Source organism: Bombina bombina, chromosome 8 (genome assembly GCF_027579735.1).
Source record: "Bombina bombina isolate aBomBom1 chromosome 8, aBomBom1.pri, whole genome shotgun sequence".
NCBI lineage: Eukaryota > Metazoa > Chordata > Amphibia > Anura > Bombinatoridae > Bombina > Bombina bombina.
The window spans coordinates 239,253,708-239,270,664 of NC_069506.1; the positions used below are offsets into that span (position 1 = coordinate 239,253,708).

Here is a 16,957-nt window from a genome sequence, read left to right on the forward strand (position 1 = left end):
CTGCGCTATGGAAGTTCCATGAAAAAAACATAATTTTTACATGTGCGAGACTGACGTTTCGTTACAGGCTAAAAGGCTTGCAGTGCAGCTATACCGACAAGACTTGTAATGGCTGCAGTGCTGTTTTAATGCTGACATTACCCTTTTTTTCATCGTTAAAACACGAACGACAACTTGTAATCTAGGTGATTGTTATTTAAATAGCTAATAAAATTATTTGCCTCTTCTATTGAATTATCCCAAATAATAAACACATCGTCCATAAATTGCCTATAGAATTTAAGATGAGGGGGTAAAAGGATTGTCAGCCCCTATAAATAATTCCTCATAAAATCCCATAAATAGATTTGCATACAATGGGGAAAACCTAGTCCCCATCGCAGTTCCACAGATCTGATCAAAATACTCTCTCAAAAGTGAAAATATTATGTTCTAAAACAAACTTAATGCATGATTTCAAGAATTCAATTTGTTTCCCAGGGAAAACTCTTTTTTTCTTTCAAAACATGAGCACAAGAATCAATCCCTAATTTGTGTGGAATGATAGTATACAAGGATGTAACGTCACATATAATAAAACACATGCCATCCTTCCACTCAAATCTATCCAGTTCCTGTATTAGATGAATACTGTCTCGTAAATAAGCTTTTAATTCAGTTGCTAGAGGACTTAAAAAATAATCAATATAACTGGACAAATTAGCTGTCAGGGAATATATCCCCGACACAATTGTTCTACCGGGCGGGTTCTCTAAATTATTATGAATTTTCGGCAGATGATACATAATTGCCATTTTTGGGTGTTCATTATACAGAAAACATATTCATCCAAATTAATGATGTTATCTGATAGACCTGCCTTCAATAGTATTTCCAGTTCAAACAAATAATATTTATTTTTACACTTCTCTAGTTCCATCTTGCATTTTTATAATTGTTTTCTTCTGCTTGTTCTGCATCCTCGCTTTAAATTAATCTTCTTTTTCTGATTTGTCTGTCAAATGTCTCCCACTCCATCTCTCTGTTCTGATTCCCATTTCATCTCATGTTGTGGTCCCTGTAATCTCTCTGATATCGAACCATTTATTTAAGGGACTACTTGCAATATTTAGCCTACTACGTTCTTCTCAAGTAAGACTGTTACCTATTGAACTTTGGAGATAAGCGCTGTCTTTGCTTTGTTTGTGTCTGATTCTGATTATCTTACCTTTGGTTGTGTGTGTGTGATTTTTTTTCAGGTTATTGGTTATTCACTAGTGTTTAGTTCAGCATATTTGAAGATTGTGAAAAGTCTATTCCCTAAGGGTTTAAGAGAATGTATTAAAGGCAATAGTGTGAGTTAAACAAGGTGCACAAAGCATAAATATATTTAATTAGACGACTTTGATAAATTACTGCATGTCATGGAGTGTTGTAATGCTTTGTTTTAAAACATATTGGAGTCCCATTGGCATAAGGGGTTAATGTTCTTTGCCTATTAAATGATATCTCCCTCTTGATGACTATCTATCGTATGACAAAGCATTACTGAATGAGATTATTTTGGTTACAAGAGTCCTTTTTTTTTTTTTTTATCTCGGAAACAAATCTGCTGTTGAGAAAATATTAGTAAATTTCACATAGCACACAAGTGAGGATAATTCAAACTTAAAGACGCTTCTATGGACAGTGGAAAAAATAGTGATTGATCAAGACTTTTCACAAGATTGATTTGGTAAGTGCAAAAAACTATGGGTAACAAAATAATTGCAATGAGAGAGAGGAGTTAAAAGGAATTAAACAGTTGCCTGATTTAGTTTAAAGGGGGAATAGGAATGAAGAATTCTTAGGATATTTTTTTATAATATATATATATATATATATATATAAATATATAAATAAGTTGAATACAATTATTTATTTCTAAACAGGCAATTTTCAGAAAATATCTGTATGATGATTACATGCATAATAGTGACCAGATTTCCTTACATTAAAATAATAAGAACAATAGGACATACAATAAATACTGAGCTGTGTTTTACATGTACTTAGTATATACATAAAGGGCTTGATCATGAGCGGAGCGCAAAATATTGCCTTAACTAGCGTAATATTTGTGCTCCACTCAGTAATACTAGCACATGCAAATATGAGCTGGTATTACTAGTTGAGCACAGTGTGAACACGACTTTATGTTTGCATTGCAGGGAAACTTAGCGCACAGAAGAGTGTGCTTCCATAGGCTCCAATGGAAGTCTTGATTTCATGCCGTGAGACACGGCTGAGAACCTAGTGCAGCTAAGTGGGTAAGTTGCATAGTGACGGGCATCAAATGTTAAATGTATATGAATATTAACATATATATTTAAGTGTTTCTATGTGCACATACACATATTAACAGATAAATATATATGTATATAGGCATATGCATGTATATGCACAAGGAACACACAGTTCCCCATAGACTGCAAAGTAAAGGCACTTTTCAGTGTCTTTTTTTTCTAACACCCCAAACCCACCAGCTTTAATCCCTTAAAACTGCTTCAAGCTGTAAACATTTTTTTGTATATATTTTATAAAAAAACTACAATATACATTATTGCTACCGTGAGCCCGCAGTTGCATTAACCAGCCACTCGTTATAGATCGCACAACCATAAAAGGGTGAATTTGCCCTTTACGGGCACACAATAAATTAGCACTCCACTTGTAATATAGCCTACAGTGAGAGATGCGCACATCTTTCATTTTACATTTCACAAACAAAAAAAAACTGGATTAAGAATCAGATGTACTCAATGTTTTTTTATTTACTGAATTAAGACTAATGTTATCTTTATTATACTCCCTTTTCAGAACCCTGTTACCTATAAGTTGACTTATATAAATTAAAGTGACGGCTGCTGTTTTGGAATCAGCCAGCATTCTGCATTTCCATGTCCAAGTGATATTTTGTAAGTGCTAAGGAATTATTTTATTTGGTATTCTGAGCTGGAAAGGCCACACGTACATATATTCAAGTATTATGCATTCACACATTTGTAACATTTTGCTGTATACTTAATATATTTTAAATATGGAAAAGAATATATCATTTTTATTTTTTATTTTTTTTAAAGGTTTACATGTTATTCCAAATATATTTGAATTGAAATGAAATACAGTATTGTAAGAATAGTGCTACATTATAAGTTTAACAAAATAAATATAATTGCTAAAAAGTAATAAAGTTCTTTTTTTTGAGACGTTTCTAGATAATATTTGTATTATTACAACTTCTACAGGTGAAAAACATGAAACACGGCAGAAAGAATTGCAGTTTGCTACTGTAGATGAACTACATGCTCCATCTAATTCTACTTTAGCTAGGTTTATAAATTCAGAAATTTTAAGCTGGCTGCATTTTTTTCCTTTTTTCCTTCCTAGGGGGTATTGAGAGCGCCAAGATTCCCACTTTTTGTAACACCTCCAAAGTAAAATAATGACCCCCCTCTTTAAAGGAAGACTAGCCCCTTAATAAATATACTGTAAAACTGCAAAAAGAAAAATCTCTAATGTATTATATGCAAGCAACAGTGCAATAATTACATGCTCTAACCTCTGTAAAGAGGTTAAACACATAGTTAAAGCCAGATTCAGAGCAGAAATGCAATGCTGGTACCTATCTAAACACATCTGGTGAGCCAATGATAAGAGGCAATTGTATGTAGCCACCAATTACCAGCTAGCTCCCAGTATTGCATTGCCAAAATAAATAAACTGTATATCTATAAAGCTGCAGGGAATAATTCATTAAATAAATAATGTTTAGCACTTTCACTAATTGTTTGCATATGGGTAGTTTAGTTCATAATATGATTAAACAATCCATACAATGAATATATTCATTAATCGTAATGATATTAAAGGGACAGTCAACACCAAAATTGTTATTGTTTAAAAAGATGCATAATACCTTTATTAAACAACATTGTTATATTAATATACTTTTTACCTCTGCTATTACCTTGTATCTAAGCCTCAGCAGACTGCCCTCTTTTTTCAGTTCTTTTTGACAGACTTTGCATTTTATCGAATCAGTGCTGACGCCTATGTAATTTTATCACACTAGCGTTGGTATACTCTCCTAGCAAAGGACAGGAGAAATTCATAGAAAGGATTACTGACCTATTACTAGAACACTCCAGAGGGGTTACGTATTTAGCTGGGGATTTCAACTTGGTATCAGACCCAGTTATGGACACCTCACGGGGGGTTACGTGTACACCAGCCTCCCCAATTAGTCAGGTAAACGAAACACTCAAAAAGACAGCCCTACACGACGTCTGGCGCTCACTTTATCCCACATCAAGAGATTACTCATTCTACTCTATCCCACATAATAGTTATTCCCGGATTGACTATATCTATACAGATTCCTGTGGCCTCTCGATCACACATCAGAGCTTGATAGGCCATATCACCTGGTCGGACCATGCTCCGGTATCTTGCTCAGTTTTGTGGCCGGACATTCCGGTCACTCAACAAATTTGGAGATTAGATGAGACTATACTGGACAACCCTATTATTCTTAGTGACCTACAAAAAACCTTAAAGGAGTATTTTGAAAATAACACTTTCCCCTCATCATCAAAGGCAATAATATGGGAAGCCCACAAAAGTGTGCTGAGGGGGGCCCTAATTAAGCATAAAGCACTACTCAATGAACAATACAGAGCTAAATATCAGGAATTACAGGGAATGATTAGTGACCTCGAGAATAAATACAAAAGAGATCCCGCTGATAATGACATTATGTCATGAACTCCTCAGTTCCACCTTAACTTATGTTGTTACATCTCACATACCACCTTAAGAATCAATTACCAGGCTCTCTTTTCTTTTAAAAGCCTTCTATTCCCATAAACCTTTGCTGGTTTATTGTAGGTTGATACCCACTCACTCTCCAGCCCTTCTCGTTACATGTGTAAAACAGAGTATCACTTGTTCTGTGTTTAGCTCTGTCTCCCTCAACTAAAGCTACTTCTCAACTAAGGCAGAAGTCACCTGTTGCCAAGCAAAATGGAACTCAATTCCCCGGAAGGATTTCGGAAGTCTTTCACTAACAGCGTGTTACGCTGCACCTAATAACTCCTGTCTGCTTGTTCCGGAATAGCTGCTGCACACACGCAGCTCAAACAACTTCCAGTCTATCGGACACAGCCTGCAATCTGTGGAGAGGATCAGAGAGGCTGCACGCACACAGCTGCTAGAGCCAGGTTCAGTATACAAGTGTTAGCATTGCCGTTAAAGACTGTGAACTTATCTTCACCGATTGGTGTATTGTTTAAAAGGCCAGCAAGCTGATACAGTATTCTTAACACTGTGTACATTTCTTTACCACAAGGTGTATTATTTAAAGGGCCAGCAAGCTGATATAGTATTCTTAACACTGTGTACATTTCTTTACCGCAAGGTGTATTATTTAAAGGCACAACATTACCTTAAAGGGGACCTCACTTGTCTTTCACAAACTTATATAAACTACTAGTTATTATCTAAGAGTTTGCATAGTAGAAACTTATCTCTAGACCAGACATAATTCACCTGATCTTACTACTTATAATATTGAGGTGAATATACCGGGCTACATTATACCAGGTGATTAAGACTCTGTCTCCTCACTAACAGACAGACTTAATCACATGATACATACAAACTATTTATCAGAGAATACCCATAATCAGACTAAAGAAACAGCAATCGAATTGCTGATCATTACATAATAAACCAGCCCTAAAATCTATATTTGATAATGGAGCCCACTGACTTGACACCACAAATCCATACCCTAAATCAGCGTTTGGATAATCTGACACAGGCTTTTAGGGAGCTGCAAGTAGAAAACCAGAGCCTCAAAGCCTGTTTAAGGGAAGCATTGTCAAATAGGAACTCTGGAACTGATCATCAAGCAGAATCCCAGGTTTCCTACCCAGAGAAATTTTCTGGAGATAGTTCCACATTTAGGCAGTTTAGGAATGCATGCCTCTTGCTTTTTGACCTTCGTCCTAGGACATATGCGACTGATAGGTTCAAGGTTCTAACCATACTCTCCTATCTCAGGGGTGAACCAAGGGCCATTCTAAATTCCCTAGATGCTTTCCTAAAGGCATTATCAGGCCTCTACGATGACCCCTACCATCAAATAACTGCAGAGAGTAAAACCAGGAACTTAAAGCAGTCTAAAGCACTGGTAGAAGAGTACATTACCAGATTTAGAATCTGGGCTAGAGATTCCCTCTGGAATGAGGTATCTCTAAAAAACCAATACCGTCTCGGACTTGCAGAGGAGATTAAGGATGAGCTCGCCAGGATTGGAATACCGGATCACCTTGACGACCTCTATGCCCTCACAATTACAATTGACAGATGCCTTAGAGAGAGGAAGCAGGAAGGAAGCCCATCTACAGCACCAGTTCGCAGAGTTCTGCCAACTCCACCAACCGTTGGTCCGCCTTCAGACCAACCCATGGACATCAGTTTTATTAGGGGTCCACTTACCCCGCAGGAAAAGGCTAGACGCAGAACTGCAAATTTATGTATGTACTGCGCAGGTACTGGCCATGCAGTTAAGGAGTGCCCTCTACTACTAAAGCAGAAGATAGGTAAGATGTGTAACATAAAACACTGTTTCCACACAAAAACCTCTGCTACTGCTTACCTTACCATTCCCTTGCTTTTGCAGTGGGATCGTCACAGGATAGAGTGTAACGCCATCATCGATACAGGCGCTTGCGCCAACTTTATTGATTTACATTTGGTTGAATTAAATAAAATACCATTTCAGTTTAAAAGCACACCTTTGCCTATAAAAGTGATTGATGGGTCGCATTTAGCATCTGGTCCTGTGTCTCAACAGACTATTCCTTTACTCATTTCCTCTCCACCTGGGCACACTGAAACTATCTCCTTTGACATAATTACTTCTCCCATTTACCCTTCTGGGTATCACTTGGCTTCAACTACACCAACCTCTGGTACATTGGGATACCCTCACCATTTCATTCTACTCTCCCTACTGTGTCTCAACTTGTTTTCCAAACACTCACTTGTTCGCCACTTCTTCATCTCCTATTCCTACACAATATCTTGACTTTTCTGCTGTCTTCAATAAAACAGAAGCCGAGTCGTTGCCCCCACATAGGCCTTACGATTGCCCAATAGACTTACTACCCGGGGCAACCATTCCCTACGGCCACATCTATCCTCTTTCTAGACCTGAATTGGCTCATCTAAAAACCTATATCACTGATAATCTAAAAAAAAGGTTTTATTCGACCTTCCACCTCCCCTGCCGGAGCCAGCATATTTTTTGTGAAAAACAAGGATGGGTCTTTACGTCCGATAATAGATTATCGGGAATTAAACAAGCGTATTAAAAAGAACAGGTACCCACTCCCTCTCATTCCTGAGTTAATCGAGAGGTTAAGAGGCACCACTATTTTTACTAAACTCGATCTTAGGGGTGCCTATAACCTTGTAAGAATAAGGTCCGGAGACGAGTGGCTGACTGCATTTAGGACCAGGTACGGTCTTTTCGAATATACAGTTATGCCATTCGGGTTGTGTAATGCTCCGGCAACATTCCAGAATTTCATTAATGATATTTTTAGGGACATCCTTGACACTTTTCTGGTGGTCTATCTAGACGATTTTCTTATCTATTCTTCCTCTTTCTCTAAACACGTCAAACACGTCAGGTTAGTGTTATCGAGATTACAGACGCATAAGCTGTATGTCAAGTTGGAGAAGTGTCTCTTCCATGCAAATGAAGTATAATTTCTTGGCTATCGCATTAGCAAAAGCAGGGTATCTATGGAGGATAGTAAAATCTCTGCCATCACCACTTGGCCTATACCTTCCAACATAAAAGAAGTCCAGCGGTTTTTAGGCTTCGCCAATTTTTACAGGCGCTTTATCTGCAATTTTGCAGCCATTGCTAGACCACTCACTAACCTGACCAGGACCTCCAAACCATTCATCTGGACTCCAGAAACTCAAAAAGCATTTGAACTCCTGAAATCTCTTTTTGTCACTTCTCCTGTACTGCACATTCCCAACAGCAAAGCACAATTCGTATTGGAAGTCGATGCGTCCGAATACGCCATCGAATCTATTCTGTCCCAGAGACTCTTACCAAAAGACCCATTGCACCCAGAATGTTACTTCTCCAGACTCCTTACACCTGCTGAACCCAATTATCCGGTGGGGGAAAAGGAGCTTCTCGCAATTAAGACTTAATTTGACCAGTGGAGACATTTGCTGGAGGGCGCAGAACATCCAATTGTAATTTATACGGACCATAAAAATTTACAATATCTCCAAACTAGTCGCACTTTGTCAGCTCGTCAGCTCAGGTGGAGCTTGTACTTTTCACGATTCACATTCACCATCACATATCGTCCTGGATCAAGAAATGGTAAGGCGGACGCTCTCGAAAAGATATTAAGCCTTCCACAGTTCCACCCAACTCAACAATAGTACCCATTACATCCATAATCGGTGTACTTTCACCTGATAGCACTGAATTAAAGAACCTACAGCAATCGGATACAACAAAGGCTACTTACCCTCTCACCCCCGATCAAAACGGTATCCTCTGTAACAAGTCAAGATATTACATACCACCATCCCTCCGGACAAAAGTGTTATCCATAACTCATGATTCCTCCTTAGCTGGTCATTTGGGGATACATAAGACCTATGACCTTCAACAAAGGCATTTTTGGTGGCCTTCTATGAGACACTCAGTAAAACAATATATAAGTTCCTGTTCCACCTTTCAAACCTGTAAACCATCTCATCAACTCCCTTTGGGCCTATTGCAAAACATACCCTTACCAGACTATCCATGGGCATACGTCTCTATGGATTTTATCGTTGATCTTCCAAGCTCCTGTGGCATGACAGTCATCTTTGTCATTGTAGACCTGTTCTCTAGAATGGCCCACTTCATTCCTACAGGCTCACTTCCTACAGCACAGCAGACTGCATGGCCTCCCAGTATCTGTACTCAGTGACAGATGGTCACAATTTACATCCAAGTTTTGGAGATCTTTATGTCAATCTCTTGGCATTCAGCAACACCTGACTACGTCATACCACCCACAAACAAATGGGCTATATGAACGTACCAACCAATGGTTGGAGCAATACCTGAGATGTTTTTGCTCTCATAAACACGACTCTTGGGCTACGCTCCTTCCCCAGGCAGAATTCTCTTTCAATAATACTACTAACTCATCCATAGGATTTTCACCCTTTCTTGTCAACTCGGGAAGGCATCCTCGTTTTCACCCTTTACCTCCTGCAAACAGTCCCTGTCCACAAGTAAATGCACAAGCCACCCAAAAAAGATGTTATGACCTACGCCATCGTCCCCAAACCGCCTACAAAGTGGGTGACTTAGTTTGGCTCGCCACCAAAAATCTTAAATTACCTACACCCTGTAGGAAATTCAATAAACTGTTTGTGGGACCCTTTCCAATAGTCGCTATATGTAACCCTGTCACTGTTACCCTTCAACTCCCAGCAACTTACCGCATACATCCCACATTCCATGTGTCACTTGTCAAACCCTGTGATCCTTCTACGCATGTCTTTCCATCTCCTCTAGATTCACTCACACCTGACGCCGAATACGAAGTACATTCTATAGTCGACTCCCGAAGGTATCACGGTGAACTCCAATACCTTGTCCGCTGGACAGGGTATGACTCTTCTGAGGATTCCTGGGAGCCAGCATCCAATCTCTCAGCTCCCCGTCTGGTGTCTGTGTTCCATCGTAGGCATCCTGATCGTCCAGCGCCTTGACACCTCCTTGAGGTTCCTTTGAGGGGGGGATGTGTCATGAACTCCTCAGTTCCACCTTAACTTATGTTGTTACATCTCACATACCACCTTAAGAATCAATTACCAGGCTCTCTTTTCTTTTAAAAGCCTTCTATTCCCATAAAACTTTGCTGGTTTATTGTAGGTTGATACCTACTCACTCTCCAGCCCTTCTCGTTACATGTGTAAAACAGAGTATCACTTGTTCTGTGATTAGCTCTGTCTCCCTCAACTAAAGCTACTTCTCAACTAAGGCAGAAGTCACCTGTTGCCAAGCAAAGCGGAACTCAATTCCCCGGAAGGATTTTGGAAGTCTTTCACTAACAGCGTGTTACGCTGCACCTAATAACTCCTGTCTGCTTGTTCTGGAATAGCTGCTGCACACACGCAGCTCAAACAACTTCCAGTCTATTGGACACAGCCTGCAATCTGCGGAGAGGATCAGAGAGGCTGCACGCATTACCTTAAAGGGGACCTCACTTGTCTTTCACAAACTTATATAAACTACTAGTTATTATCTAAGAGTTTGCATAGTAGAAACTTATCTCTAGACCCAGACATAATTCACCTGATCTTACTACTTATAATATTGAGGTGAATATACCGGGCTACATTACACCAGGTGATTAAGACTCTGTCTCCTCACTAGCAGACAGTCTTAATCACATGATACATACAAACTATTTATCAGAGAATACCCATAATCAGACTAAAGAAACAGCAATCGAATTGCTGATCATTACACATTAAGACACAATTGAAAGAAAAAAGGATTGAATTACAAAAGCACCTAGTTGAGGTACATCAAAAAAAGGCCCTACTGCTAATGCAATTTTATTATGAGGGAGGTAATAAACCGGGAAAGATCTTATCCAGATCCCTAAAAAGAGACAGATTCAATCCTACATACACTCCATTAAAACCTCAGACGGACACACAGTACAAAGCAGCACACAAATAGCCGCAGAATTTCATAAATACTATTACTCCTTATATAACATACACGGCCACTCCACAGTGCCCCCCCAGGAGGATTCTCCTAGTCAGCAAGAAACTGCTATTGACTCTTACCTGAGGGATTTAGATCTTCCCAAACTGTCAAAAGAGGAATCAGAATTTTTAGATACTCCAATTACGGTAGAAGAACTTTTTGCTGCCATTAAAAATAGTCTGAAGGGTAAAAGCCCGGGTCCTGATGGATTTTCATCTGCCTACTATAAAAAAATTCAAAGACATCCTGGCGGGTCCAATTCTAGCTTTGTTTAATGAGATTAGGGGTAACCCTATCTTATCTCACATACTATTAGAGGCCCATATCACGGTTCTCCCCAAAATGGGGAAGACAGCAGATTCTCCAGGGCATTACAGACCAATTTCCCTAATTAATTCCGATATGAAGTTACTGGCTAAGATTCTCGCAACTCGCCTCAACAGATTTTTACCAAGTTTAATTAATAAAGACCAGGTGAGCTTTATACCAGGCCGTGAGGCTAGGGACAATACCGTTAAAGTTACACAGCTAATTGCCCATGCCAGGGCCCTTAATATACCTACAGTGCTCTTCTCCACGGACGTGGAGAAGGCATTTGATAGGGTGGGCTGGCCTTTTCTGCGTCGAGTGTTAGAGAAAATGGGTTTTGGAAGGGCCTTTGTCGACACTACCTTTGCGTTATACTTGAACCCTAATGCCAAAATTAGGATCAACGGTACTTTATCAAAGTAATTCGGTATAGGTAATGGAACCAGACAGGGTTGTCCCCTGTCTCCATTGCTTTTCGCCCTGTCAATCGAATTCTTGGCACAGAAGGTTAGATCCAATACTAACATATCAGGAATTAAGGTGGAGGGCACAGAGTACAAACAAGCGTTGTACGCTGATGATGTCCTATATACGTTAACTAATCCACTTGACTCTATCCCCGAGCTGTTGAGGGAACTTAGAGCATACGGCACAGTCTTAAACTTCCTTCTCAATCTAAATAAGTCGGAGTTACTAAATATAAACACGAACCAAGAAGTAGTTGACTCCTTGCAGAAAGACTGTGGCCTCACCATAGCTAGGACCAAGCTGAAATACCTTGGTATCTACTTAACGCCGGACCCTTCTGATCTTTATAAATATAATTACATACCACTTAGGAATGACATTGCAGCGGACCTCTCCTCATGGAAGAATAAATATATCTCTTGGCTGGGAAGAATAGGAGTAGTCAAGATGAACATCCTGCCCCGCATATTGTATCTTTTTCAAACTTTAACAATAACAGTTCCTAGAGGATATACAAATCAGATACAAAGCTTGATTGATCAATTCATCTGGTCCAATAACCGACCTAGGGTATCAAGAAGGAATATGTATCTACCGAGAGATAGAGGAGGGCTTGGACTCCCAGATGTCTTTTCTTACAGAATGGCAGTGGGGTTACAGAGGATTGTGGATTGGTTCACAAAATAACGAGCACAAGGCTTGGATTCTTTTAGATAGACAAATACTCAAAGTGAATAATGTGGGAACACTCGCATGGTTACCCCCATCACTCAGGCCTAAAAATATATCTAAACATAACAAATGCTAGAAGAGACTTTTAATATCTGGGATGCGACAGTTGCAACTACTACACACATCTCCTCTAGACATTCCCCAATGACACCCATTTTTGAAAATCCTGAGCTCCCATACCACTTAACAGGTTATAGAAAAATCAAACCCTATAAAATGAAGCAAGGATCAGTATGCGGGGTGGTCAAACAGGGCAAAATTATATTGCAGAACGAGCTAATAGAAAGTCAATCTTCGTTATTCACCTCATGGTTACATTATAATCAACTACTAAATTATATATCTAGACACAAAAAGAAACAAGAGCTAGGAAGGGCGCTTACACCTTTCGAAAAGCTTTGCACTAATGAGGGTACTTTAAGACATTTGATCTCGCTACTTTACAAACTTTTAGTCCTCCGAGAGACCGACTCACTCCCAAATTATGTAATTACCTGGGCAAAAGACTTAGGTTCGGAAATAGACTTTGAGTCCTGGCTGAAAAGCTTCAGACTCACAAAGAGGTCATCAATATCCTCAAATATCCAAGAGACACACATAAAATTTATGAGCAGATGGTACATGACGCCCATTAGATTACATAAGATATCCTCCACCTTGAGCCCCATGTGCTGGAGAGGTCGCGGGGAACAGGGCTCACTTTTACACATATGGTGGTCTTGTCCAGTAATTCTGTCCTTCTGGGCGGGGGTCCTGGCTAAAATCAATGAGACACCAAACATTAGCATCCCAAACTCACCAGAAATCCTGCTTTTCTTAGCAATACCTAAAATGCAAAGTCAGGCCCACTTAGCCTTATTGTTAATATTAATCACTAGTGTCAAGAAACTGATTCCCAAAAGATGGAAAACACGAGATCCCCCTAAGGTAGGGGAATGGCATTCCCAGGTTGAAGAGGTCCTTCTCATGGAGAGATACCACTACTTGAAAATACATAAGCTAGATACCTATGAATTAATGAAAGCGATTTGGCACGACACAATTTAAATTTGGTACATTGCTTGATGGCGGGCGGGCGGCAGTCACGGGCCTTCCCTCTCCTCCTTCCTTTTTTTTTTCTCTCTTCCCTCCTACTCTCCTGTTGCTTCCCCTCTTTCTACTCAACTACTTTATTCCCCCACCTCCCTAAGGTGCGTGCACCCAGTTTATTGGATCCAAATATACTGTATTTTCTTTTATCTCTGTAAAATTTTTGAAAAACTTCTATCTTGTAAACTCTCATTCTTGACAATGGTCAGTAGGGCGAGAGTATAAACAGCTTGAAGTGTACAACATTTTTATTGATTGTTGGGCATAAGACTGCTGTATAGAATCTTCTGTTGAATTGTATTTTGCTTGCATTTCAGCAAGACTTTGTTCATTCTCTTCACTTCAATAAAGCATTTAAAAAAAAAAAAATACAATCAGATTAAAGCCGGCCTTCAGGGGCTTAAAAATTAGCATATGAGCCTTCCTAGGTTTAGCTTTCAACTATGAATTCCAAAAGAACAAAACAAAATTGATGATAAAAATAAATTGGAAAGTTGGTAAAATTATATTCCCTATCTGAATCGTGAAAGTTTATTTTTGACTAGACTGTCCCTTTAATAATAATGTATATTACTAACATTAGATATGTTCTGAACATTTTAGGTTCAAGTTGTCAATATTATATTTAAAAATTTAATCAATGAAATATATCTGTTATCTTTCTACTGAAATTCAAAAGGTTGAAGCTGGTAGACAGTAAAAGTTTTTATTTTAACAACCTTTTCTATTAGAATATCTCGATTCATTGCAATTATTTTTCTAGTACTAATTCTAACCAAATGTTTTTTTTTCCCTTGCACATTACAGGACTATAATGGATATGGAAATTTCGAATCTGTCTCATTACTCCTCGAATGTTACTATGGAGGATTTATTAAACGAATATAGCCATGATGGTCAAGCTTCATATAACTATATTTTTCACTTGTCTAAAATAATATCTATGACTTGTTTCAGCATTACATTCATCTTAGGAATTGTGGGGAACGGTTTGGTGATTTGGATCGCTGGTTTCAAGATGAAGAAGAATGTTAATACAATATGGTTTCTCAATCTTGGTGCAGCTAATTTTATATTTGATGCCTTTCTTCCATTTTCTATAGTTGAAGTGTCATTGGATTACCACTGGCCGTTTGGTCAGATAATGTGCAAACTAATGTCTACTGTTATTTCCTTAAACATGTCAGTCAGTACCTCTTTCTTAATGATCATCAGTGTGGATCGATGTACATCTGTTCTGTGTCCAGTATGGTCAAAAAATAATAGGACTTCCAGGCTAGCTTATATCATTTCAATAGCTATTTGGCTGATGTGCCTTGTCTTCAGTTCTCCATATGTTGTATTTTATAATGCAGAAGATGGTTACGGAGACAATGTATCTTACTGTTATGAAACATATGCAGTCTGGGAAAACATGACACATATTGATTACACAACATTGAGATTAAGATATAATGCAATGTTCATTACCAGATTTGTATCAATGTTTTTAATCCCATTCGCCATTATCATGGTTTGTTACAGTCTAATTGCATTTAAGGTCAGAAAAATGAGAAATCTTTCAGGGTCTGGTCGAATCTTTAAGCTTATCATTTCTATTGTACTTAGTTTTTTTTTCTGCTGGTTTCCATACTATTTTTGGCTTTTACTGGATGTTTTGGAATCGTATGTAATTTATTGGAAGGTATTTATAATAATGCAAAGTATTTCAATATGCCTGGCATATTTCAGTAGCTGCCTAAATCCATTGCTGTATGTTTTCATTGGTCGAGATTTCAAGATGAGCTTAATGAAGTCTATTCCATTTCTTCTAGAGAGCACATTCAAAGAGAAATATGATATTGATTCTGATAATCTGTATGATCAGTCCATGGTTCATACTAAACTTTAGCCTACCAATTATTAATCAAAATAGAAAAATGAATAAATGAATGAATGAATGAATGAATGAATGAATGAATATATACATACAATGACTGACTCTGTAACATATACATAGATTGGGTTGTGGCCATATAGATGCATTTATTTAAACATGTCATATTGGAATTAAGTTATTTCCTCTAAGCAACATGTATTTTAGCAGCAAGCAGTATGCCTTTTTTGCCTAATCCTTCTGTTAAATTGCTTTTTCTTCTTATTTAATTTAAATTTATGTTTAAATATAATGTGTTAAATAAATACCAATATAACAAATACACTAAACAAAATAAATTTTAAATGGTATATTATAGGAAAGGATAATTTATCATTGCATGAGTGAGAAAAAATGATGATAAAAATTGATGTAACAACTGTAAATATATTATTTCTTAATCATATTGTGTAAAGTAATGTTTATATAGACAACAAATAAAAACAGACATTCAATATGTTGAATATATTTGTCAATGATGAATCTACTTATGGAAACTTTTTAAGGCAATAAGAATAAATAGGATTACATATTTTTATCAGCAATCTACAAACACATTAACATAACTTTAACAATTTATTTTATCTCATAGATTAAAGGGACACTGAACCCAAAAAAAAATTATTTCGTGATTCAGATAGATCATGAAATTTTAACCAACTTTCTAATTTACTCCTATTATCAAATGTTCTTGATTCTCTTGGTATCTTTATTTGAAATGCAAGAATGTAAGTTTAGATGCCGGCCCATTTTTGGTGAACAACCTGGTTTGTCCTTGCTGATTAGTGGATAAATTCATCCACCAATAAAAAAGTGCTATCCAGAGTCCTGAACAAAAAAAAGCTTAGATTCCTTCTTTTTCAAGTAAAGATAGCAAGAGAACGAAGAACAATTGATAATAGGAGTAAATTAGAAAGTTGCTTAAAATTGCATGCTCTATCTGAATCACAAAATAAAGAATTAAGGTTCAGTGTCCCTTTAAGACATACTTCACTTCACAAAACTTTTGATCAATTATTCTAAAATAAAGAAGTGAAAACTAAAACAACAAAAACACAGTGTTGCTTGAATCAGTGAATTTTCTTTACCAAAGCATCACAGTAAATAACAGTTCAGCAGTAAATGACCACCAACAGCGAAACAGATTCTCACACATTTCATGCAGAGTGATCCATGCTGCAGCATACACAGATATAAAAGATAGTTGATTATTCTAAGAATATGTAATATTTTATGTTTTATACTAATCATAATCTAATCACAAAAAATAATAATCTAATTTTTAGTCATTTTATACAATGACATTAAAAGGGTATTAATCCAATTTTTTCTTTCATAATTCAAATAGAACATATAATTTTTAATTTTTCAAAAGAGCTTTATTATGGTCTAATAAGAATACATATCAAAAAGCGGTTGTACATGGTATTGATCAAATAATGATAACTCAAACATGCATCAATGCTATATCAGTGGGAAAAAGAAAAGAAAGAAAACATCTAGCACATCTCATATATTTATCATATAGCTTCCTGTTTCCCCTTTCCGCAGATCTTAGTGTTGTTCCCTGAGCTTACAGTTGAATAAAGTTGCAAGGTGCT

The 16,957-nt window shown here is 37.6% G+C and overlaps 1 protein-coding gene across 1 annotated transcript; it reads left to right on the forward strand.

Moving 5' to 3' along the window:
• Positions 1–1,646: 1,646 nt before the first annotated feature.
• Positions 1,647–15,706, forward strand: LOC128638148 (formyl peptide receptor 2-like). Its single transcript, XM_053690012.1, has 4 exons — positions 1,647–1,714; positions 2,190–2,288; positions 2,839–2,936; positions 14,249–15,706. The coding sequence occupies exon 4, from the start codon at positions 14,256–14,258 to the stop codon at positions 15,330–15,332; it is 1,077 nt and encodes a 358-aa protein (XP_053545987.1). The 5' UTR covers positions 1,647–1,714; positions 2,190–2,288; positions 2,839–2,936; positions 14,249–14,255; the 3' UTR covers positions 15,333–15,706.
• The last annotated feature ends 1,251 nt before the right edge of the window (positions 15,707–16,957 follow it).